Source organism: Oncorhynchus mykiss, chromosome 18 (assembly GCF_057628025.1).
Source record: "Oncorhynchus mykiss isolate SJ-2025 chromosome 18, ASM5762802v1, whole genome shotgun sequence".
In the NCBI taxonomy this organism is placed as follows: Eukaryota; Metazoa; Chordata; class Actinopteri; order Salmoniformes; family Salmonidae; genus Oncorhynchus; species Oncorhynchus mykiss.
The window spans coordinates 39,600,268-39,626,822 of NC_143039.1; the positions used below are offsets into that span (position 1 = coordinate 39,600,268).

General features: G+C 42.2%; 1 protein-coding gene across 2 annotated transcripts in view; it reads left to right on the forward strand.

Annotated features, from left to right (window-relative positions):
* The window catches only part of LOC110496018 (regulation of nuclear pre-mRNA domain containing 2a), a 43,679-nt gene extending 20,085 nt beyond the window's left edge, over window positions 1-23,594 (forward strand). Inside the window, exons 2-11 of one of the 2 annotated variants that reach the window (XR_002469500.3) lie at window positions 2,943-3,072; window positions 7,324-7,472; window positions 7,657-7,709; window positions 7,987-8,113; window positions 8,418-8,593; window positions 8,774-9,122; window positions 9,258-9,482; window positions 10,792-10,971; window positions 15,854-18,065; window positions 23,386-23,594. Coding sequence is in view for 1 of the 2 variants with exons in the window: in XM_021571633.3 (XP_021427308.3) it covers window positions 2,943-3,072; window positions 7,324-7,472; window positions 7,657-7,709; window positions 7,987-8,113; window positions 8,418-8,593; window positions 8,774-9,122; window positions 9,258-9,482; window positions 10,792-10,971; window positions 15,854-17,733 (3,269 nt within the window). In the remaining variant the exon portion in view is untranslated. Of the gene's footprint in view, window positions 1-2,942; window positions 3,073-7,323; window positions 7,473-7,656; window positions 7,710-7,986; window positions 8,114-8,417; window positions 8,594-8,773; window positions 9,123-9,257; window positions 9,483-10,791; window positions 10,972-15,853; window positions 18,809-23,385 lie in introns of those variants that run through there. The other variant, XM_021571633.3, reaches the window with a different exon arrangement.
* The last annotated feature ends 2,961 nt before the right edge of the window (window positions 23,595-26,555 follow it).

Consider the following 26,555-nt stretch of genomic DNA (forward strand, 5'->3'; position numbering starts at 1 on the left):
TTACAGCCTGAATTAAACATGTATTAAATATATGTTTTCCTCTCACTCATCTACACACATTACCCCATAATGACAAAGTGAAAACATGTTTTTTTTTTTTTTCAAGTCTTGCCATAGATTTACATGTAGCTTTAAGTCAAAACTGTAACTAGACCACTCAGGAACGTTAACTGTCTTTTTCGTAAGCAACTCCAGTGTAGATTTGGCCTTTTGTTTTAGGTTATTGTCCTGCTGAAAGGTGAATTAATCTACCAGTGTCTGGTGGAAAGCAGACTGAACCAGGTTTTGATCTAGGATTTTGCCTGTGCTTAGCACCATTGTGTTTCTTTTTTGTCCAGGAAAACTCCTTAACATACCCATAACATGATGCAGCCACCACTATGCTTGAAATTATGGAGCGTGGTCCTCAGTAATGTGTTGGATTGGATTTGCCCCAAACATAGCACTTTGTATTCAGGAGTTAATTGCTTTACCACATTTTTTGCAGTAGAACTTTAGTGCTTGTTGCAAACAGGATGCATGCTCTGGAATATTTGTATCCTGTACAGTCTTCCTTCTTTTTACTCTGTCGATTAGGCTAGTATTGTAGATTAACTAGAATGTTGTTGATCCATTCTCAGTTTTCTCCTATCACAGCCATTGAACTCTGTTTTAAAGTCACCATTGGCCTCATGGTGAAATCTCTGAGCGGTTTCCTTCTTCTCCGGCAACTCCGTTAGGAAGGACGCCTGTCTCCTTGTGACTGGGTTCATTGATACACCATCCAAATTGTAATTAATAACTTCACCGTGCTCAAAGGGATATTCAATGTCTTTTTTTTACCCATCTGCCAATAGGTGCCCTTCTTTGCGAGGCATTGGAAAACCTCCCTGGTTGGTCTTTGTGGTTGAATCTGTGTTTGAAATGTACTCATCTACTCAGGGAACTTACAGCTAATTGTATGTTTGGGGTACAGAGATAAGGTAGTAATAAATAAATAATGTTAAACCCTATTATTGCACACAGTGAGGTCATGCAACTTATTATATAACTTGTTAAGCACACTGTTACCTCTGAATTTATTTAGGCTTGCCATAACAAAGGGCGTTGAATACTTATTGACCCAAGACATTTCAACTTTTAATTTTGTATTAATTTGAAAAAAATGTCAAACAACATAATTTCACTTGGACTTTAATGGGGTATTGTGTAGGCCAGTGACGACAAAATCTAAATGTAATCTATTTCAAATTCAGGCTGTAATGGAACAAAATTTGGAGAAAGTCCAGGGATATGAATACTGTCTGAAGGCTCTGTAGGTCCGTTATATTTTTTTACCAAATACTTTATATTTGGTTGTAGTCATTTATGTTTAACTGAAAGCATTTTTTCATCCCACGTTTTTTTAAATATTGTTTTTAGTTTGGTGTCCCGAAAAAACGCTTAGGCGGCCCGTCCAAGGGTTTCTATGGCAGAAATCATCATGTCACCCCCCCCAAATGTTAACCTCACTTGTTATTGTAACTTTCTCACTTATCAATATTCAGGATTCATTCAGGATTATCCGTAATCACGGTAGCATCCCCATTAATGTAAAAGTGTTTAGAAACATTCTATTCATATTTACATTGTATCATTTCATATCCAAAGTGCTGGAGTACAGAGCCAATACATTAAAAAATGGGTCACTGTCCCAATACTTTTAAAGCTAACTGTAGTTGTTCAACCGCTTTGGGAGTCTGATTTGAATAATAGCGTGGCTAAATGTCATGGTAGCCTATTAAATGCTGCTTTGTTTAGAACGCAGGTGAAATCTTTGAAAACAATTTTTTGGGGAGATGGCTTGCAGATATTTGAAAGCTAATGGGACCCTCGAATAAATGTAATCTTGGTTCTTTTGTAAATCAAATTTGGTTTGGATTTGTCTGGTATTTGCAGTGCTTTGTCTTGGTATTATATAGAACCATAACAGTATCGGTGACAATGATGCCGTCATCACTTGCTAAAGGTATTGAGACGTTGGGGTTAGTTTGACAACGAGGGGAAAGCAGGGAAAATAAGGGAAAGTATATCATTTTTAAATGTAGAGCCTACTTGGCCTTGGGTAAAGCTTTGTGTCACAGCCTTTGAAAGTGGAACAGCCCAGGCTCTAGGCCAGGGTATTTTGGACCCGGTGCAAGGCTTTCGGCCTGCATCTGTTAAACCACCCAAAACATGGTTTCAATCAGTGCAGGACAGGATGAAGAGTAGCCTAGTTTGTATGAAATGCAGGCAAGTTAGCCTTAGGTTACGAGAAGGCAATGTACAGGTAACTACCAAAATAAAGCAAACACTTGAGTAAATGAGGGATACAAAGTATATTGAAAGCAGGTGGGGTCCATGGTTTAGGTCCAGTCAACGCCTTAGAGGGCAAGGTAAACACCAATAAATACGCAGCCATTCTGAGTGACCGCCTTCAACCTATGGTGAAGCATTTCTATCCTGATGGGAGTGGTCTCTTCCAGGATGACAATGCCCTCATCCACAGGGCGCGAGTAGTCACTGAATGATTTGATGCGCATGAAAACGATGTAAACCATATGCCATGGCTGTCTGTCACTGGAGCTCAACACAATTGAACACTTACGGAAGATTCAGGAGTGGTGGCTGAGACAGTGTTTTCCATCACTATCAACAAGACACCAAATTATAAAATTGATTGTGAAGGAATGGTGTCACATCCCTCCAATAGAGTTCCAGGCACTTGTTGAATCTAGGACAAGACTCATTAAAGCTGTTATGGTGGCTCGTGGTGGCCCAATGCCCTATTAAGACACTGGTGTTACCTTTTATTTTGGCAGTTACCTATATAAGCCTAATTCTGTAGTAGTGTCAGTGTCAATTTTTGTACAGTTCCGCCACTTAAGTTTTCAATTCAACTATTCTCTCTCTCCCTCCTTTTTCCTGCTCCTTTCTCCTGGCAGCTGAGGCTTCTCACCGTCTCAATTTGTTCTACCTCGCCAACGATGTCATTCAGAACTGTAAGAGGAAAAATGCCATTGTCTACCGTACTGCCTTCGCCGACGTGCTCCCTGAGGCCTTCCAGCTGGTCAAGTGAGTAAATCACACACTGTTTGTTGCCTCTAGATGCTGATCATGGGTTGGTTTAGCATTTACCCCCACTAATGGTTAAGTTTAGGATTGGGGGAGGGTGAGCAGATCATAGATCTGTACCTATGGGGAAACTTCACCCTGGAGTAAACCACACGGTCAGGGTCAAAGCTAACGTCTACAATACTTTTGTTTATTCACCATACGAGTCAATGACTGTCCCAAATGGCATCCTATTCCTGTTCCCTTTATAGTTCACTACTTTTGACCTGCGCCAATGGAGCTCTGGTCAAAAGTAGTGCACTATACACTCAGTGGCCAGTTTATTAGGTACAACCCACTCATGAAATGTATCGTTCCTACAGACAGTCACGTGGCCATGACTTGCTATATAAATCAGGCATCGAGGCATTCAGTTACAGTTAGATTGGGCAAAATGAGTGGGAAAAGGAGATCAAAATTCATGGCCAGTCCATTCGATTCGTCCTGGAAAAAAATAAAATTGATAGACAATGAAATAGTAATAGCAATAAAAATTGGCCCAGCGTCGTCCGGGTTTGGCCGGCAGGGATATCCTTGTCTCATCGCGCACTAGCGACTCCTGTGGCGGGCCGGGCGCAGTGCACGCTGACCAGGTCGCCAGGTGTACGGTGTTTCCTCCGACACATTGGTGCGGCTGGCTTCCGGGTTGAATGTGCACTAGTGACTCTTGTGGCGGGATGGGCGCAGTGCACGCTGACCAGGTCGCCAGGTGTACAGTGTTTCCTCCGACACATTGGTGCGGCTGGCTTCCGGATTGAATGTGTCAAGAAGCAGTGCGGCTAGGTTGGGTTGGGTTGTGTTTCGGAAGACGCATGGCTCTCGACCTTCGCCTCTCCCGAGTCTGTACGGGAGTTAGTCTTGTCTCATCGCTGCAACTACTACCAATTGGGGAGAAAATAGGGGTAAAAAAAAAGAAGAGATACATGGACACTGAAAATGCAATGTAAAAGAGGAATGTTTGTCAATAATTATTCTATGGACGTGTTTGTGTGTGTGGGTGCATGTGTCTGTGCATATGAATGGGTGTGCGGAGGGATAAGGTGTGTGTGAATGAAGTAAAATGGATGAGTAAGTAAAGTGGTGTAAATTAAATTGTACATTGTTACATGGTGGAAAATTAACAATGATTTCATTGTGCATCCCATCAGGGGGCAAATCTGGTGTTTTTAGATAGAGTTCAAACTATATTGGATCAAATCCAGACAGGAACTATTATTTTAGCAGATGATCTCAATCATACATTTGATAAAATTGATAGACAATGAAATAGTAATAGCAATAAAAAAGACACATTTAGGGAGCCTTCAAGAGGATGAAAAATGTAATCTCATAATTTAATTTACAGGACACCTGGAGATTACTATTCACAACTGCAAAAGACGATTCTTTTTTTTCTCAAAGTAAGAAAATCTATTCAAGAATTTGACTACATTTTAATAACAATTTACTGAATTATAAAAATGTATGATATAGTATAATTCTCCGGTATCGTGCTTAATTACATAGAAAATACACTTAGCGACAGAATTTGGAGAATGAACTTCTGGACCCAAGATGTATTAAATATTTAAACGAAAAAATAACCTTTAACATTACAAATGTGGACATAAAAGAAGAAAATACAATTTCTGAATTTAAGCAAGTATGAGATCTTTTACTTTTGAAGAGAGCCAACAACTACAGGTTAAACTCAGATAAAGCATACTACTTAATGGCAAATAAAACTGGTAAATATCTTACAGCTGTCACAAAATGAATATATGCTAAACCAGTTATAAGAAACAGATACAAATGCAGTAATTCGAAACAACAACGCTAATAAAGACTATTTTAAAAGCTTCTATGAAGATGTATATAAATCAGAATTAAACAACAGTTGGATGGATCCTATAGCAATTATCAGCAGACAGAAAAATAATCACTAAAAACAGAGATCACCCAAAAATAAATATTAGATACTGTTAAAACATTCACATGGAGAAAAGCACCAGGAACGAATGGCTTTCTCATAGAATTCTATTCAACATTTTGGGACAAAGTAGCGCACCTATTTACACATGGCAAAACACGTCACTCAATTCAGTACTTCCTAGTTACATGTATCAAACAGTTATTTCAATTATATTAAAACAAGGAAAATCTGGAGTAATAGAATGGAAAAAGTCTCACCAAACTTGATACATGTCAGTCAAACAGGGTTTATTAAAAATACACTTACAAAAGAAATACAAGAACATGTTTCAGTTTAATACAATACATTAAAAAAACTAGATTTATTAATAATGGATGTTGATGTCAAAGGTTTTTGGCCGTCTTGAGTGGCCTTTTCTATTAAAAACTTTGGAAGCTTTCAACTTTCCGGCTGAAAAAAATAAATGTAATTAAGATAATTATATAAATGTCCTAAAACAAAAATATACACAAATTATACATTATCTGATATAATTGCTTTAGAAATGGGCACAAGACAGGGATGTCCCATCTCCCTCTCCTGTTTGTACTGGTAATTGAACCGATAGCAGAAAGAATTAGACAGGACCCAAAGGTAACAGGTATCAGTATTGGTAAACATGAATATAAACTAAACTCATTTGCAGATGATCTCCTGATATACCTCACCAATATTGAAAACTCAATACCCCCTTTGCTAAACATATTTTCAGAATACACAAAAATCTCAGGATTTAAAATTAATGTGGTCTAATTTATATGGAACAATCTTTCCATAAATCTTACAAGTAGAATGAACCTTTTCAGAATGGCATGGCTCCCAACGTTTTATGGGCAACTAAAATTCATAGAATAAAAAGGGTTTACATCTTACTAAGTCTGAGGGTGGTTTTAACCTTCCAGACTTGGAATTCTAAGGCTTTTACTTGCAACCCAAGGCTTTTACTTGCAACCCAAGGCTTTTACTTGCAACCCAAGGCTTTTACTTGCAACCCAAGGCTTTTACTTGCAACCCAAGGCTTTTACTTGCAACGAATAGTTAAATGCACTAAAGAGGAACAATGGGTACATATTGAAGATGTGCATGCTCCTCCCCAGAATTTTTTCACATGTCTATTTCCAAAGGATAAAGCTAAGAACATTAACAACTTCATAGTTAAGGACACTATAACAATATGTAAGAAAATAAAACGTATTCTACAACAACCAATATCACAAGAACACAACCCTACGGAACAATCCTTGGATAGCTTTTCAAAATACACCTAGAAATTTAGCCACATGGAAAACTGAAGTCTGTAAATGAACTGTAAATGACTTGGCAACAGGAAATACATTTCCATGTGACAGAATTTAAAAGCAATTTTGAACAACCTTGAGGGAGTCTTATCTGAGTCAGAAAAGGATGTTCATATGATAGATAAGATATGCAAAACCTTGCAGAGAATATATCCTACTGACAATCTCTTAGATTATATATTTTTCTATTGGAACCAAGACTTAAAAAGAACTGATGTTGTCACAAGATTGATGGGATGTTGGAGCATAACTAATGCAATTACAGTTGTACTCTTAATCCAGTATAAACTAATGTATAGAATTTACTGTATTATACAAGAGACACCATTCACAAATCTTACAGCACCACGGAAGAGTCATGTGTACAAAATATGATTTTCCCTCTTGTTGCACATGTGACATATTGGTAGAAATTAGGTAAAATGGATGTAAGTTTTCCTGCATTAAAGGCCCCGGCCACGAGGAGAGACGCTTCTGGGTGTGCGTTCTCTTGTTTGCTTAGGAGCTGTAAAACTTTAGGCTCCGATTCATTAAAGAAAAAATCTTCGTCCAATTCGAGTTGAGTAATCGCTGTTCTGATGTCCAGAAGCTCTTTTCGGTCATAATGTTTTTGCCACCGTATGTTAATGTAAAACAAAAGGTACAAAAAAACGCACATTAATTATAAACAAATACCACAATTGGTTAGGAGCCTGTTAAACAGCATCAATCGCCATTCTCTCAATCTGCAGCAACTGCGTGATGTCATCGTGTCAGCATGGACCAACATCCCTGTGGAATGTTTCTGACACCTTGTAGAATCCACACCCGAAGAAATTGGGGTGTTCTGGAGGCAAAGGGCGTTCCGACCTGGTATCTCATTGTGGTTGAAATAAGGAGTTTGATCTTCTCATCAGGGCTACTCTATCACTTTACACATCATTGCCATGTCAGTGATGAACTTTTCTGTCTCCTGTCCTGCAGTAATGTGGGAGACTCTAAGGTGATGAAGTCAGTGGACAGGATATTATCCATCTGGGAGGAGAGGAGTGTGTACAAAGAGGAGCTCATAGCTGAGCTGAGGGCCAGTCTGGTCAAAGAGGAGTCACCTGCTGCTTTAGAAACACCTAAAGGTGAGTGAATCAGTTCTAACCATGTACCACCAGCAGTGTCTTTCGAAATTGTACAATTGTCAAGATAATGAGGCATCATGTTTATTGTTGTACTTCACTTTTCATTTTGTGGCATTTTAGCTGTTCTGTTCAATGCTTGTGTGTTGTGTTAACTTTGTCATGGACATTTCTTATGTAATTTCAGCTCCAGTCAACCCTAAAGCTGCTCTTCAATCTAAGATTGTAGCTGAATTTGTTGTAAGTGTCCACTACCCACTATAGGATATATTCTATGTTCTGCTCTGTTTGGTTTCTTTTTTAAAATCTCAATTTTATATTCAGAATTTTTTTTACTGCATATCCTCTCGAGAAATGACCAAATCATACCAAATGAACTGTAACTACTGTACTATGAGAACTGTGAGAATACTTCAAGTAAATGCTTGTACTACAAAGCTAGTATGTTGAGTTGAACTTGACCTTAACTATTGCCATGTCCTGTGGTTTGGCTCTCTGACGGTGTCCTGTCATGCAGCCCCAGGCATTCATCGATCATCTCTCTAAGTACCACAGCTCTGTGGAGGAAGTGGCGCTAAAGGAGAAACAGCTGGCAGCCATGAGGGTGGACGTCTGCAGCACCAAGGACCTCAAGAGACTGAAAGGTAACAAGGTTTAGGCTGACACAGAACCTCCTGCAAAGTCGTCCATGAGCATTGGCCCTGTCTGTGTCCCAAATTGCACCTTATTCCCTAAACAGTGCAACTTTTGACCAGGGCCCACGTCCTCCTGTAATGTTGTCAATGAGCATTGGCACAGGAACTGGAAAAGACACGAGGCATCTCTTACTACTCAGAAAGAAAAGGCCTTGACCCCTGTCTGGCCCCTCTGACCTAGGAGGAGATGAGGCTTGTTTTTAGCCTGACCAAGTCTTTATTATTTCTCTCTCCAAATCAACCACCCCTTCAGATAAGGCAGGGGGAAAGAGGCACTCCAAAGATTTTGAGGATGGCAGTGCGAAGCTAAAGGAGTTTGTGGCCTTCCTTGACCGGCAGATCAAAGGAGGGTCCCCTCTGTTGAATGTTCTTGGCAACGCAGACATTTTCTACGAGATGCAGTATAAGGAGGTCAAGATAGTCGCCAATGTGAGTAGCTGAACTAGATGGTGTCCGTAATGCCTTTGCATCTGTTGTGAAAGGTTGAAAGCGGTTCTCTTTGGTTTTAGTGGTGGGCTTTAGTAGTAAGACTTGAGTTGCATAGATTTGTAAAAAATAATTGGCCATGTGTTTGAGTCTTGAGTGTTTTTAAAAAACCTTCTATTTAAGGCCTACAAGACGTTTGCCAACCGGGTGTCCCACCTCAAGCGTAAGCTGGACAGCCTCAAGGCCACCTTACCAGACCTGGATGAGTCGCCCCTCCCCTCGCCCTCGATGGACGCCCCGTCTCCCAATGGCTCAGAGTCCCCCTTCCGTGGCCTGGCCGACCCAGAATCTGACTTGGATGGCCTGGCCATGGATGATGAGGTGGAAATCACTCTGGGGGAAGCACCCAGCCCCCTGTCCTCCCCCGGTGGCTCCCCAAAGCAGGGCTTCACTGTCGGGGAGTCAGACAACCGCGATGTGGAGGACATGGAGCTCTCGGATGAGGAGGAGGCAGAGAGCGTCGGTATCATAGGTGAGGGGGGATGGCAGGTGATGCAGAGCAGGGATTGGGCGCAGGGTGTTAAGGGACAGGATGTATTACTTGTATGTGCCTCATTATAGCTATAAGACTAGATTGTATTGCAACTTGTTTCCTCTGTTTTCACAGTTGAGGAGCGAGTTGAAAGTCCCGTCCCATCTCCAGACCCCATTCCTGTGCCTGTTGTCACACCGCTGGCCACAGAGGCAAAGCCTGTCCCACAGGCCACACCTTTCCCAGCTCTCATGATCCCAGTGACCCCTATAACCAACCTATCAGGCAACCTCGCCAATGTAGACCTGGGTAAAATTAGCTCTATCCTCAGCAGCATCACCTCTGTCATGAAGAAACCAGGTGAGAAACTTCAGTTATTGTAACATCATAAAGGCACTACATGCAGGCAGCCACTATTGCATCAACGGCACAGTTATTCTGATGGCACATCATAAGCACCATTACATCATCAACACTGTTATTCTGATTTTGCAGTCCAAGGTTGGGGTCAATTCAACCCTTGAATTAAAATTCCAGAAGCAGAATTTTGTTTAATTTGAATTAAAAGTATAATTTTATTAAAGTAAAATAAACTATGACGTGAAAGTCTCATTCTTTTGACAAATATTTTACCAAAAGCATCTGTCAGTTATTTCTTTAAAAAATAGATAGCATTTCAAATATTAGCTTGATTATAACTCATAGATGTCGAACAGTATTTTTGTGTGCTTTTGTTATGATATGTTAGGTTGTTCTGGTGTGTTTGATTTGATATAATGCCTTCTGGGGAAATAATTTAATAACATGGAAGTGAAATATAAATTATTGAAGACAACCTACAAAATTATCTTAGAATATTTCTTGTTTTAAAAATGAAATGGTTCAACCATGTGTTAAACATAGTATTGGCTACCATACATTATGTATAGTGATGTATGTACAGATAAATAATAGCCATTTACATTGAACAAAAATGAGCTGAAATAAAAGATCCCAGACTCATACTCATTGGCTGGGCCTAGCTCCCCAGTGGGTGGGCCCATGCCCTCCCAGGCCCACCCATGTCTGCACTCCCTGCCCAGTCATGTGAAATCCATAGATTAGGGCCTAAAGAATTTCAATTGAATGATTTGCTTATATGAACTGTAACTCAGCAAAATCTTTTGAAATTGTTGCATGTTGCGTTTTATATTTGTGTTCAGTATAAATAGCCGTTACCTATTTGAATTTCATTGAATTAAATTCAATTTCCTTTCATTCAAATTGTGTTTTCTGTGGGGTGTGGTCAATTAAAATGTAATACAATAATTGAATTATAATTAAATTCACAGTTCAATTCAGAATCGACGCTGTTATTCTTATGTCACTTGTAGCCTAGTATTGTTCCTTTAGCTACTGTTACATCCTCAAAACATCCTGTTGATTGTGACAACCATAACATTCTATTACATTACTATTACATTGTTAAACAGCATTTGACATCACAACATCTTGTGATGTCAGTGTAACTGAGAAGCCAGTTTTTAGAGCATTTACCAACTATTCAGTCTGCTGGTCATTAACAAGGTTCCGTCACGGTGATCATCGACAATACATATTCTACTACCCCATGAGAGGATAATAAATGGCCAATTGCAAAATTAAAATCTGTATTTTCCTCCCTCTCCAGGAGTGAGTCCAGGTGCTTCTTTGGTCTGCCCCTCCTCTCCAGCCAAGACCACCCCTCCTGCCCCAGTAGCCCCCCAGGTAGCCAGCCCTCTGGCCAGCGTCCTATCCAAAGTGGACATGACTCCCGAGGCGCTCCTCAGTGCACTGTCCAAAACCCAGGAGCAGGCCAGCGGGCGACATGGTGAGAAACTGGGGTAGAGCAAATGTCAAAGAGCGACTGAACTCATCGATCCCCCATGTTTTTCTGTTGCTCATGAAGAAAAACATGATTTCAGTCTTGAGGGTGTGGTTTGATGTGAGTGTGTTGTCATACCCTGGCAGTTACTGATGTTTGTAGCTCTTGAGACACCGTAGCAACAAACTAGCCTACCACTTCCTCAAAACAGTCAGAAGAAATAAATCAGTAAAACATTTGGACTTTTTTTGCATAGGAGGTTTTAATCACACAACTTTACATCTAGCTAAGGTGTTTGGTGCAGTATTTCTTAAGTAACTAAAAATGTGCCTGGAAACTAGTACTGCTCTGCAGACTATAGAGTCTGCTGCTACTATCTATTACCAGAGTATGCATCTGTCTGGCACATCTGTCATATTTCATAGCGAATCGCGTTACAAAACAGGTCGCTGTGGGACACAAGATGCTTGCAAATGGGTTTTGAATTATTTATTTTTTTAAATAATAAGTGGCAGATGGGATACAAGTAAGTGTGCATCACCTCAATTCTAATTTAGCCTAAAACAGTGGCAGACTCTGTGCTTAACTTGGGCAGGTCATAGAACTAAGTATCGGCACCTCACATTGTCTACTGCTTGAGTTCCTGCACCTCTACAGTGCCTTCAGAAAGTATTCACACCACTTGACTTTTTCCGCATTTTGTTACGTCACAGCCTGAATTTAAAATTGATTCAATTGAGATTTTGTGTCACTGGCCTACACACACTAACACATGACGTCAAAGTGGAATGATGTTTTTAGAGATGTTTACAAATTAATTCAAAATGAAAAGCTGAAATATCTTGTGTTAATAGGTATTCAACCCCTTTGTTATGGCAAGCCCAAATAAATGAAGGAGTAAAAATGTGCTTAACAAGTCACAATGAGTTGCATGAACTCACTCTGTGTGCAGTAATAGTGTTTAACATGATTTTTTATGACTACCTCATCTTTCTACCCCACACATACAATTATCTGTAAGGTCCCTCCGTCGAGCAGTGAATTAAAAAGTGTATTCAACCACAGGGAGGTTTCCCAATGCCTTGCAAAGAAGGGTACCTATTGGTAGATGGGTACAACAAAAGCAGACATTAAATATTCCTTTGAGCATGGTGAAGTTATTAATTACACTTTGATGGTGTATGAATACACCCAGTCACTACAAAGATTCAGGCGTCCTTCCTAACTCAGTCCCTGGAGAAGAAGGAAACCGCTCAGGGCAGCCATATTCCTTGGGTTATTTCGTGGGTCATTGTCTATGTGTTAGTTGCCTGTGTCAGCACTATATTTAGCTTCACGTTCGTTTTGTAGTTTAAGTGTTTCTTCGTATGGTCTCCTCCATACATCGAACGTGACAGACTTTAAAACAGTTACAGAATTTAATGGCTGTGATAGAACACTGAGGATGGATCAACAACATTGTAGTTACTCCACAATACTAACCTAAATGACAGAGTGATAATAAATATTCCAAAACATGCATCCTGTTTGCAATAAAGCACTAAAGTAAAACTGCAAAGAAATTGACATTTGGTCCTGAATACAATGCGTTATGTTTGGGGCAAATCCAACACATCATTGAGAACCACTCTTCATATTTCCTTAATTTTTTATATATATTTTTAATCCCCTTTTCTCTCCATTTTCGTGGTATCCAATTGGTAGTTAGTCTTGTCCATTGCTGTGACTCCCGAGAGCTGTGCGTCCCCTGAAACGCAACTCAGCCAAGCACTGCTTCTTGACACACTGCCTGCTTAACCCGGAAGCCAGCCGCATCAATGTGTACACCTGGTGATCGTGTCAGCGTGCACTGCGCCCGGCCCTCCACAGGAGTCGCCAGTTGCGCGATGGGACAAGAACATCCCTGCCAGCCAAACCTTCCCCTAACCCGGACGACGTTGGGCCAATTTTGTGCCGCCCCATGGGTCTCCCGGTCGCGGCTGGCTGCGACAGAGCCTGGACTCGAACCAGCATCTCTAGTGCCACAGCCTTAGACCACTGCACCACTTGGGAGGCCCCCTTCATATTTTCAAGCATGGTGGTGGCTGCATCATGTTATGCTTGTAATTGGCAAGGGAGTTTTTTGGGGTGATAAAAAATAAACGGAATAGAGCTAAGCACAAGAAAAGAAGGATACCTGGTTGTCTGCTTTCCAACACACTGCAAAACAAATTCACATTTCAGCGGAAATATACACTGTTGAAGAATTGTAAAAATGTGCAAATATTGTACAATCCTGGGGTGCAAAGCCCTTTGAGACTTACCCAGAAAGACTCTCGACTGTAATCGCTCCCAAAGGTGATTCTAACATGTATTGTCTCAGGGGTGTGAATACTTAAGTAACATGTTATATTTCTGTATTTCATTTTATATACATTTGCAAAAATGTCTAAATGTGTTTACACTTTGTCATTATGGGGTATTTTGTGTGTGTGTGTGTGTGTGTGTAGATGGGTGAGAGAAAAAACATCTATTTAATCCATTTGAATTCAGGCTGTAACATAACAAAATGTGGAATAAGTCAAGTGTTATGAATACTTTCATAAGGCACTGTAAGTGGCCACTCCACAAAGGGCTCATGGACCAAGTGTTCTTTCAACAAATCCAAAAAAACTCAGTTTTTCAATATACAGTGCATTTGGAAAGTATTCAGACCCCTTGACTTTTTCCACATTTTGGTATGTTACACCCTAATTCTAAAATGGATTAAATATATATTTTTTCTCTCACCCATCTACACACACACACACACATAGTACCCCATAATGACATCAATCTACACACAATACCCCATAATGACAAAGCAAAACGTTTTTTTTTGTGTGCAAATTTATTATTATTTTTTAATGAAAAACCGATACCTTATTTACATAAGTATTCAGATCCTTTGCTATGAGACTCGAAATTGTGTTGCATCCTGTTTCCATTGATCATCTTTGAGATTTTTCTACAACTTGATGGGAGTCCACCTGTCTATATAAGGTCTCACTGTTGACATTTCATGTCAGAGCAAAATCCAAGCCCTGAGGTCGAAAGAATTGTCCGTAGAGCTCCGAGGCACAGATCTGGGTAACAAAACATTTCTGCAGCATTGAAGATCTCCAAGAACACGGTGGCCTCCATCATTCTTAAATGGAAGAAGTTTGGAACAACCAAACCAAACCAACTGGCCGCCCAAGCCAAACTGAGCAATCGGGGGAGAAGGACCTTGGTCAGGGAGGTGACCAAGAACCTGATGTTTACTCTGAAAGAGCTCCAGAGTTCCTCTGTGGAGATGGGAGAATCTTCCAGAAGGACAACTATCTCTGCAGCACTCCACCAATCAGGCCTTTATGGTAGTGGCCAGATGCAAGCCACTCCTCAGTAAAAGGCACATGACAACCCACTTGGAGTTTGCCAACAGGCACCTAAAGGACTCTCAGACCAGGAGAAAAGATTATCTGGTCTGATGAAACTAAGATTAAACTATTTGGTCTGAATGCCAAGCGCCACATCTGGAGGAAACCTGGCACCAACTGTATGGTGAAGCATGGTGATGGCAGCATCATGCTGTGGGGATGGTTTTCAGTGGCAGGCACTGGGAGACTAGTCAGGATCAAGGGAAAGATTAACAGAGCAAAGTAAAGAGATCCTTGATGAAAACCTGCTCCACGGCCCTCAGGACCTCCGACTGGGGCGAAGCCAGAGCCCGGACTTGAACTCGATCGAACATCTCTGGAGAGACCTGAAAATATCTGTGCAGCGACGCTCCCCATCCCAACCAACAGAGCTTGAGAGGAACTACAGAGAAGAAAGGGAGAGACTCTCCAAATACAGGTGTGCCAAGCTTGTAGCGTCATACCCAAGAAGACTCGAGGCTGTAATCGCAGCCAAAGGTGCTTCAACAAAGTACTGAGTAAAGGGTCTGAATACTTATGTAAATGTGATATTTAAGTTGTTCATTTTTTTATGAATTTGCTAAAACGTCTAAACCTGTTTTTGCTTAGTCATAAATTCAGAGAACCAGATTGTAATTTTGGTGCGCAAAGAAAGGAGTTGTGAGTTCATTCAGGTGCGGGTGCCCGGCTCATTCTCTTCAGGACAACCCAGAGTATGACGCCATGTCATCTTGAAACTACATAAAATCTAGTGATTATAAACATTGACACTGTATGACATGAGTTTTATGATATGGAAATGTGAAGTGCACATTTGGACTCAGGTGTTCGGCTTGTTGTATGACATCAAAGCGATATTTATTGTAATACTCAACGTCTCATCTTTCAAAATACATTGAGTCGTCTTATTTCACAGAATTTCCCTCTTTCGCAAAAGTTGCCCAATTACCGGGAGGACTGGGGGCAACGGCTGTCCCTCATAGTGGTCCCATGTGGCTCTGTTGGTATGAGGGTTGCGGGTTTGATTCCCACAGGGGACCGGTATGAAATAGTATGATAAATGTAGGCACTCACTACTGTAAGTCCCTCTGGATAAGAGCATCTGCTAAATTACTAAAATGTAAATGTAAAACCGATACAGCACTGTGAAGCGCTGAGCCAGAGCTCTGACGTAATGTATGGCATGTTACTGTACAGCCACTACATTCCAAATGTTGGTGCTTATTATTTTCAACCCGCATACGCATACGAGACAAACACTGATTTCGAGGGTGAAAAAAACATTGTTTCTAATTGACAGAATGTTGCTAATTGAGTAGCAAAAATGGTGACAGACGGAGAGTATAGATCTCTACTCTGTATTCACTTATTGTACTGAATCGTTCAGATTCGTACAATTGAGGTTGCCATTCATAGTTGTCATGTATTTTAACACATTTCCTTTTCTCTCCTTTTTTCCCGCTCCCTCTTAGGCTTCTCCACTCTTCTGAACAGCCCAACGGGAAACCTCTCCTCATACTCCCCCAGTACAGGCAAGCTCCCTCCCTCCGCCTCCACCCCTACAGTACCCTCTCGAGGCCTTCCTCTCACCTCTTCTACGCTCGAACCAACCCCATCAGCCCCTACAGTGGGGAATACCACCACCGTCCTTCAGGCAGCATCCCTTACCCAGCCCACACAGCCTCTAGACATCGGCCCTCACAGAGGGCTGGTCCTTGAGCAAGAGAAGGAAGAAAAGCCCTCTTCTTCCAGCCTGGAGTCCAAGATCCACAGCTTCCTGCAGGGTAACCCTGGCTTTAATGCCTTTAACCTGGGCTTGACTAGCGAGACCATGCAAGCGGGAGGCAGCGACATCAGCCCCTTAGTGGGTACAGAGACCCAAGAGGGCACCCCGGTGCGAGACGAGGCCGGAGGAGGCACCCCCACCCTGGATGAGTTCTTGGACACACCAGGAGGAGCAGAGCCCTTCCTGGCCAAGCAAGGTCAGGTCTCTTCTGGGGGAGTTCCTAAACAACCAGATGGCAGCCTGTCTCAGTCTCCAACTGCCTACCACAACCAAACCTGGCAGGATCCCAACAACCCTCATGTCCACTTAGGACCACAACCAGGTGCTCCGAATGGACAGGGGTACCACCAGTTGCCTTATGGAGGGAATGAAGAGATGCATGGAATAGGTCCTTCCCTCAGAGAGTCTGGGTTGGCCCATTACCAGCCCATCACGACACAGGTGTCAGCCCCAACCCTCGGGGAGGGGTTACCCAGTAACACACCAGGAGGGCCTCCGGCAGGGCCAAACCCCAGTGTGAGTGAAGGAGGATGGTATGGTAATCCCTACCCAGAGGGACGGGCCCTGCATCCTAACAACCACAACATGGCTGCATCAGGGGCAGGAGATGGCAAAACCCCCATGTCAGGACGGTATGCATACCAGGGGCAGACGCAGACGCAGCCCTACCAAACAAAGGATCCTCAAACTCTGCTTTCCCAACAGGGGGCCAACCCCTCAAGCTTCCTCACCAGCCCTCTGCCCCCCATTCCCCAGCTGCCTCCACCGCCCTTCCCTGGAATACCAGCCCCACCACAGGACTACCAGAGCTCGCCCGCGTCTGTCATTGTGCGAGGGGTGATGGTGCCTGTGGAGCAACCCTCACCAAACCCTGAGATGGAGGATGACAGGGCGGGCATCAGTGTATTGGGCGATCCAGTGATTATCAGTGATCACCAGCACAAATCTGCTTTCCACCCTGAGGGCCAACCCTATCACCCAGATGACCTTCATCGCCATGCCGATGACCCCTGTCATCACCCTGACAATTTCCCTTGTCACACTGACGACCTCCGCCGCCACCCCAACGATCTACGCCGCCAGCCTGACGACCTGCATCACCTTGACAACTTCCGTCAGCACCCCCACAACCTCCATCGTCACCCAGACAATCACTATTATCACCCAGACGATTTCCACCATCTACCTGTAGACGATCCTCATTATCCTTATAAAGTCAGAGAGCGCCTCACTCCCCCCCTCTCTCCCTCAGAAGACCCTTACTACTATAACTACCCTCCACGCAGCCCTTCTCCTCCATATGGTCACAGACCCCCCCTTCACCCTCACATGGACCTGCACCACCCTGACCACATGCCCCTGCCTCCCCATCCTCCACACCGTCCTCTCCACCCAGTTCACCAGCCACACCTGAGAGGCCTCCCGTGGGGTCCCCCACGCCCAACCCTCTGTGGGCCCATGCTCAGGGGGAAACGGCCAGGGCCTCCTTTCGGGGGACACCCCAGAGGGGGACCAGGTGGTCCATTCTTTCCTCCCAAAAGACCACACCTACCTCCGCGCTTCTGACTTGTCAACTGACTGGGGTGACATCAAATTACAGTGCTTAGGCTACCGGAATGTCATTGTGGCAGGGGGCGCGACACATCGAGGGTAGAAGAGGAGGAGAGATGAGTTGGGAAGAAGCAGAAGAATTGAGGTGTACTTTTCTCTGCTCCCCTTCTTGGTTTAAGAGGCCTGAGAGGAAGAGGGGAATAGATGAGTACAATTGGAGGAGGAGTAAATTGGGAGGATCTAAAGGAATCGAGGAGAGGATGAGTGAAGACGTGGATCTGGAGAAAGAGGGAATGGAGAGGTCGGCCTGAACAACGGAGACACAGCGGAATAGAAGAAAATAAGAGGTGGATATATAATTCAGTTTGATTTTTGTTCTCATATTTGTTCAAATATAAAACGTTAAGTCTTTAATTCATCTTCCCCCCCTGAATTAGTGCTAAGCGTGCAATATGCTTGTGTGCATGCGTTAGCGTGAGTGAGCTAAATCCAAGACTACTACTGTTCATTATTTAAACTGCATTTTAAGACGTTATTCTTTTGCAAAAAGTAGGCCTAAGTGTCAGAGATGGGTCGTTTCTCTTGTCATTTTTCAATGAAAAGTAGAGACCCGTTTTCCCATTGAAAAGACCTAGCCATGATACCGTCAATCAGGATAATCTCTACTACGTGGTCTCTTTTTGTTTACGCTACATTTTATGTACGTAGACGCAAAGAGAATCTGAACTTAATATTACGTTATTTCCTTCTACAGTATCCGTTCGTGTAGCTGGGGGAAAACTGATGATAAATTCCATAAATGTTATGATTTTGAATGTTATATTTGTTAAGCAACACTTTGTTCAGTGCGAAAGATTGAACCTTTTACTGGCTGTGTCATCCCTTCTCTCATTTCTCAGAGAAAGATGACGCCAGCACAGAGGTAATATTAGAATAAAACAAGGCTTAGGGGTGGGAGGGGGATGGTATTTTTCTTTGCCCCTAAACAACGAAGAAGAAAAGAAGTTCATTTTGGAATTGGATCAAGAAACGTTCTGCCTTCAGCTACCTTTTACTTGTACTGACTTTAATAAAAACCTGATTTTGAAAACCGCAATGGAAGGTTTCTTTCTTTCTCAGCCTGTGGAAATGCCTCTCACAGCTGCCTGAGTCATGTTTGCCTATTCTTCTTCCACCACGATTCTTTCCCATCGTCACCTCTTCCACAATAACGTTAAATGCCTGTCAGGTTTTGGTCAATTTGAATTTAAGGCAGTCAATTCAAGATGTAAACTGAAGTTCCAATTCAATAATACCATTTTTTTTTAAATGGCATTATTGAGAAGCTATTTTCAATGACTTCTCAATAAGTTCAAAGGGAAATGGTATTTATCTATTTAGGGATTTAATATTCAAGTAATTTCCTGGATTCACTGACTAAAATTCTAATTGACCCCAACCCTGATGCCCATGCACTAAACGGAAATCGAACAGAGAAATGTAAGTGCTTTCTCGTCTGTTGTACTGTAGGAAGCAATAGCCTAAGTGAATCGCATCTGTTGCCATGCAACGTGCTACATAATTAATTTACTTAGAGTTAATTAGCTCGTGACCATATATTAGTTCAGCCAACAAGGTCATACCTTGTAGGTCAGCTTAGAAACACTCGGGGCCTACATCTTACGACACAAGACTTAGCAAGTGTATTAGAGGCATATCACTGCATTTCAACAGTAAACACCAAAGAATTAAACTTGATTATGAAACTTTTGTCAGACCTGGCATGTTTTTGAAAGTAATTTATTCTGCATGCAGGACCTTGTTATTTCAGATTAGGGCCTCTATTCAAAGAGCGTTTGAGTAGGAGTGCTGATCGAGGATCAGTTTTCAGCACTCATACTCTGAGAAGCTTTATATTTATGAATATCGGCACAGATTCATACGATGTTGCCAACCATTTTCGTTAGATAGTTAGATGACTGATATTCTCTCAACTGCTAGTTTTCATGGGGGGAGGATCATAGCCCGCTGGTGCCTGATATAAAATGGTTTTGAAACACGAAGTATTCCGTGACCACAGTGCAAACCTCCACTGACCTGTAACTAAGATATAAAACAACAAGCAATAACGTACATTATTTACATGATTGGTTAGATTGACAGGTTGATGGGCTTTTAGATCAGGGGCCTTATTCATAAAGCGCCTCAGAATAGGAGTGCGGATTTAGGATCAGTTTTGCAATTTCGAATTACAATAAATACGATTTCATGGACAGTTGACCTGATCCTTTGAGACTCTTGATACATATTGCCCCAGGTTAAATTTAATTGAATGGTCTGTCGATCAATTTAGACAGCAAAAGTACATGCAAAAACATCTGGATCTGCTGTTGATAGGGTATGTTAAATAATGAGTGGTTAGTGAAGGACCTCAATTTAAGGTTACCTAAACATTAGGACTAGACTGTCCCCGGCCTTAGGTCAATGTTTTTGCTGCCAGTGCACACAATTAGAGATGTCTATCACCGTAGCCTGCATCACTATGCTTCCATGAAAATACTTTCGACATTCAGTTGTAGAAAACCTGTACCTTTCGGCATGGGGTCATACACTACATGACCAAAAGTATGTGGACACCTGCTCGTCAAACATCTAATTTCAAAGTCACGGGCATTAATATGGAGTTTGTCCCCCCCCTTGCTGCTATAACAGCCTCCACTCTTCTGGGAAGGCTTTCCTCTAGATGTTGGAACATTGCTGCGGGACTTCCATTCAGCCACGAGCATTAGTGAGGTCGGACACTGATGTTGGGCGATTAGGCCTGGCTCATAGTCTGCGTTCCAATTCATCCCTAAGCTGTTCGATGGGGTTGAGGTCAGGGCTCTGTGCAGGCCAGTCACGTTCTTCCACACCGATCTTAACAAACCATTTCTGTATGGACCTTGCTTTGTGCATGTGGACATTGTCATGCTGAAACAGGAAAGGGGCTGCCCCAAACTGTTAACACAAAGTTGGAAGCACAGAATTGTCTAGAATTTTATTGTATGCTGTAGCCTTAAGATTTCCCTTCACTGAAACTAAGGGGCCTAGCCCGAACCATGAAAAACAGCCACAGACCATTAATGCCTTATCTACCAACCTTTACATTTGCCACTATGCATTCGGGCAGGTAGTGTTCTCCTGGTATCCGCCAAACCCAGATTTGTCTGTCGGACTGCCAGATGAAGCGTGATTCATCACTCCAGAGAACGTGTTTCCACTGCACCAGAGTCAAATTGCGGCAAAGTTTACACCACTCCAGCCGACGCTTGCATTGTGCATGGTGATATTAGGCTTGTGTGTGGCTGCTCGGCCATGGAAACCCATTTCATGAAGCTCCCGACGAACAGTTATTGTGCTGATGTTGCTTCCAGAGGCAATTAGGAACTCTGTAGTGAGTGTTGAAACTGAGGACAGACAGATTTTTACGTGCTTCAGCATTCGGCAGTCCCGTTCTGTGAGCTTGTGTGTCCTACCACTTCACAACTGTGCCGGTGTTACTCCTAGACGTTTCCACTTCACAATAACAGCACTTACAGTTGACCGGGGCAGCTCCAGAAGGACAGAAATCTGACAAACTAACTTGCTGGAAAGGTTGCATCCCATGACGCTGTCACTTTGAAAGTCACCGAGCTCTTCAGTACGGGCCATTTTACTACCAATGTTTGTTTATGGAGATTGCATAGCTGTGTGCTCGATGTTATACACCTGTCAGCAACCGGTATGGTTGAAATAGCCTAATCCACTAATTTGAAGGGGTGTCCACTAACTTGTGGACATGTAGTGTATATTATTCTTTACTAAAAAGATGAGCTTTGATAAATGTTGTAGTTTAAATTAAATGCAGTGCTGTTTTGATCAAATTCTGGCCCTGACCTTGACTTTAATATAAAACATTCTCTATGTGATTCTTTACAATATTAACAATACTAGAATAAGATAAATTTACCAAACACTTAAATGCTGCCAGGGCAAATATGTCTCAAGTAGGCTTTGAATATGTACTGAGGGAATAACCTTTTAAGGAAGATTGAAATGTCTGTTAAGTGTTGATTGAGCTTAATTTGAAAATAGACAAGATCATTGTAGCATGTTGTGGCTTTTTCAGTAATGGGAAAAGTGCTTGTGAGCTACCCATTAAAAAAAAATACCAAAAGATAGGTGATTATTTTACATATTGCATCCCAGTGTGTTGACCCTGACTGCTATGGTTACACACAGTTTCTCTGTAAGTAACAATGGATATTTACTTTGTATTTATCCTGTATTTAACTAGGCAAGTCAGTTAAGAGCAAATGACTGCCTACCCCTGTCGACACTGTCCCTATGGGACTCCCAATCATCACCAGATGTGATACAGTAGTTACGCCTCTTACGCTGAGATGCAGTGCCTTAGACCGCTGCGCCACTCGGGAGCCCAAGATCACATAGGGCTATATATTAAATTTAAAAAAAGGGAATCAAAACGTTCGTGTAGGGTAATATTTGACATAGTGTAGGATGTGTGTGCATGTTGAACACGTGGGCAATGTTTAGTATTCGGGCGCTAGATGTCAGTAAAGACTCTCAGGCATTTGTATCGCAGTAGGAACATACGATAACATCTGACTGAGCAATGTTTTGAGACACAAGTAAAGTATCACACGGTCATGGTTTACATGCAGCGTAGTATTGCCTATTCATAAGGACCGTGCCGCCTCGCCTGGCGAGAGCGTTGGACGTTTCCCCGCCCATTTTAAGAGCCCCGCATTTAAAGGTCTTGACGAATGTTTTAAATTGTGGCCAATCAGTGCCCGGAACCGTGCATAAAAAAGAGCTCCGTGGCCCCATGTTTTGCCCAGGCTCTTTCTCAAGTGCGCGTTTTCGAACTGTGCAGTGTGTAGGCCAGGGGCGTAACATTTGGATAGAAATAAGGTATGTAGAACAAAAATGCCTATAATCCGAAATGTAGAATAAAGACTCACGTCGGGCCGATTGATTGAATTTCTATCTGCAACGTTCGAGAACGTTTTGCAACTGAACGTGGCCCAGGTTCAGGCACATTCAGGAAACAGACGCACAAACAGATAAGAATTACAGGTCAGATGCTAATATCCTACAAATTGTAACTTTTTTACGAATGTTGACTGAAAAATTCTAGAGTAAAAAAAATGTCAACATGATGTAAAGAGACTGTTATTTGAATATTAGAGCCACACTCTACAAGTGTGCATACCATCAACGAACATGCACATTAACAAAGGAGCTAATGCATCCCCTGTAGTTTTCATGTGCAAATATCTGTGTAGTGCTCAAGGAAGGATATTCCATGAATGCAAAATTACTTTAAAATGAAAACATGACTTGCAGCTATAGCCTACCATTTATTTTACAAGGTCTCATGTGAACAAACAAAAAACGAAACAATAGAGTAGCGGCCTTACAGATTGTTTTTAAATGTGTAAACCTTGTGGGATTTTGTTTTCATAAAACAACTGTGAAGTGAAGTCTAACTCTGGTCTCTGTGCATTGTTCCTACAAGGATAATTGTTAGCCTAATTTATGATGAAAGTTGTTTTATTTGCTTTATTAATTGATTTCCCTCACGTTATCTTACTCTGTTCTAATACCTATTTTCTTTCCATCCTTCCTTTCTCCTTCTGTTAACAGTAAGCTGGATGACTCTGTGATATGGTGACCTGTGCGAGGAGTGGGAAACCGCTGGCGAGAGTGACATACAATACAACAAGGACTGGTGTCATCTCAATGTCCACTAAACCACAGTAATAACACATTTAACACCGCCAAAGAAGTACTAAATACAGGGCAGTTTCTCTGACACAGTTGTAGCCCTGTGATGGTATAAAATTCAAGATCGAGCAAGAATTTCTATTGAAAATGCTTTTGAGTCCAGGACTAGGCATAATCCGTGTCTGGGACAACTCCCCTACATGACAGGCCTTGTGTTGGCCATAATTTAGTTCAGCAAAATAATTATATTGATCAATTCCACAGGTTTGTGATACAATTTTAGTCAAGGTACATTGTTACTCAAGCACCCTCTAGTGGTGCAATGTGACTTATTCGAGAAGGGCCACAGTGTTATTATCAGGGTGATGGTATGATTCACTAAGGTTGCGTCGCAAATGGCTCTCTGGTCAAAGTAGTGCACTATATAAATAATCTCGTTCCCTGACACTTCCGGCAAAATAAGAAAGCCAATAAGATTGACGTGAAATTTACAGCGTGATAGGCATTGGCTTAATCGGCTTAATCTACCAACCAATCATCTCTTGCTACACCTTCCCCCACTTTTCTTGAGAACCTCTGTCATATCAGAGAGGAAGAGGTGAAGCAAGAGGTTTTACTTTGCCCAAAATCTGTCCTTGAAAAATAAGCCCACAATTGAGTAATTTTTTTGTCAAATTTGCTACTTGAGGCTTATTTGATCTAATCTAACTTTGGGGATGCTTAGGTTGTTACGAATGCACTGATATAAGTGGACACACGTGGTACTTCGTCAACTTTGGAAAAAAATCAATTTTACATCAGAGTATTGTGCCGGAGGGGATGGCAGCCATTTTACGGGCTCCTGACCAATTGTGCTATTTTGTGTTTTCTTGCTCTGTTTGTTACTTTTTTTTGTACATAATGTTTCCGCCATCGTTTCTTATGACAGAAAAGAGCTTCTGGACATCAGAACAGAGATTATTCACCTCGAACTCGACGAGGATTTATTCTTTATGAGTCTGACACAAAGGATATACTGCTCCTCCCGGACCAGGCCCAAATCCCCGTCATTTTGTGTGAAGAGGAGACGGCATTACAGAGGTCAAAGAGCCGGATGCATCGCGAGTCCGTGTTGATGAGTGGATAATCTGCCTTTAACCTTCTTTCTACTGGCGATCTGGAGAATAAACTGGATGAGTTCCATTTGAGACTATCCTATCAACAGGACATAAAAAAACGTAATATCCTGTGTTTCACCGAGTCAAGGACATGTATAATATACAGTTGCTGGGTTTTCCGTGCATCGGCAAGACAGAACAGCAGCCTCCGGGGGAGGGGGGGGGGGGGGGGGTGGTGTGTGTCTCTTTTTCAACAACAGCTGGTGCGTGATCTTTAGTATTATGGAAGTATCAAGGTTTTGCTCACCTGAGTTTGAGTACCTCCTGATAAATTGTAGACCACAAATTGTAGACCACAGTTCCATCTGTATTCTTCATAGATGTCTATTTACCACCACAAATCGATCCTGGCACTAAGACCGCACTCAACGAGCTGTATAAAGCCATAAGCAAACAATAACATTTTTATCCAGAGCTCCTAGTGGCCGGGGACTTAAATCCAGGACAGCTGAAATTCTTTTTACCTAATTTCTACCAGCAATGCCACATGTGCAACTAGAGGAAAAATAGTCTAGATCAGTTTTACTCCACACACAGAGATGTGTACAAAGCTCTCCCTCCATTCATCCGATGGCATTGAGGAGTATACCACATCAGTAACCCGCTTCATTAATAAGTGCATCGACGACATTGTCCCCACAGTAAATGTACGTACATATCCCAACCAGAAGCCATGGATTACAGGCAACATCCGCACTGATCTAAAGGCAAGAGCTGCTGCTTTCAATGAACTGGACAGTAATCCGGACACTTATAAGAAATCCCGCTACGCCCTCCAACAAACCATAAAACAGGCAAAGCATCAATACAGAACTAAGATCGAATCCTACTACACCTGCTCTGACGCTCGTCAAATGTGACAGGGCTTGCAAACTACAAAGGGAAACCCAGCCACGAGCTGCCCAGTGACGCGAGCCTACCAGATGAGCCTTCTATGCATGTTTCGGGTCAAGCAACACTGAACCATGCATGAGATCACCAGCTGTTCTGGACAACTGTGTGATCACGCTCTCTGTAGCCGATGGGAGTAAGACCTTAACTTTTTTTAACATTCACAAGGCCGCAGGTCCAGACGAATTACCAGGATGCGTACTCAGAGCATGCACTGACCAGCTGGCAAGTGTATTCACTGACATTTTCAACCTCTCCCTAACCCAGTCTCTGTAATACCTACAGTACCGTTCAAAAGTTTGGGATCACTTAGAAATGTCCTTGTTTTTGAAAGAAAATCAAAACATTTTGTTCATTAAAAAACATCAGATTGATCAGAAGTACATTGTAGACATTGTTAATGTTGTAAATGACTACTATAGCTGGAAACGGCAGATTTTTTTTATGGAATATCTACATAGGCGTACAGAGACCCATTATCAGCGACCATCACTCCTGTGTTCCAATGGCACGTTGTGTTAGCTAATCCAAGTTTATCATTTAAAAAGGCTCATTAGAAAACCCTTTTGCAATTATGTCAGCACAGCTGAAAACTAGTTGTGATTATAGAAGCAATAAAACTGGCCTTCTTTAGACTAGTTGAGCATTTGTGGGTTCGATTACAGGCTCAAATTTGCCAGAAACTAAGAACTTTCTTCTGAAACTCGTCAAGTCTATTCTTGTTCTGAGAAATTAAGGCTATTCCATGCGAGAAATTGCCAAGAAACTGAAGATCTCGTACAACGCTGTGTACCACTCCCTCCACAGAACAGCACAAACTGGCTCTAACCAGAATAGAAAGAGGAGTGGGAGGCCCCGGTGCACAACTGAGCAAGAGGACAAGTACATTAGAGTGTCTAGTTTGAGAAACAAATGCCTCACAAGTCCTCAACTGGCAGCTTCATTAAATAGTACCCACAAAACACCAGTCTCAACATCAACAGTGAAGAGGCGACTCCGGGATGCTGGCCTTCTAAGCAGAGTTCCTTTGTCCCGTGTCTG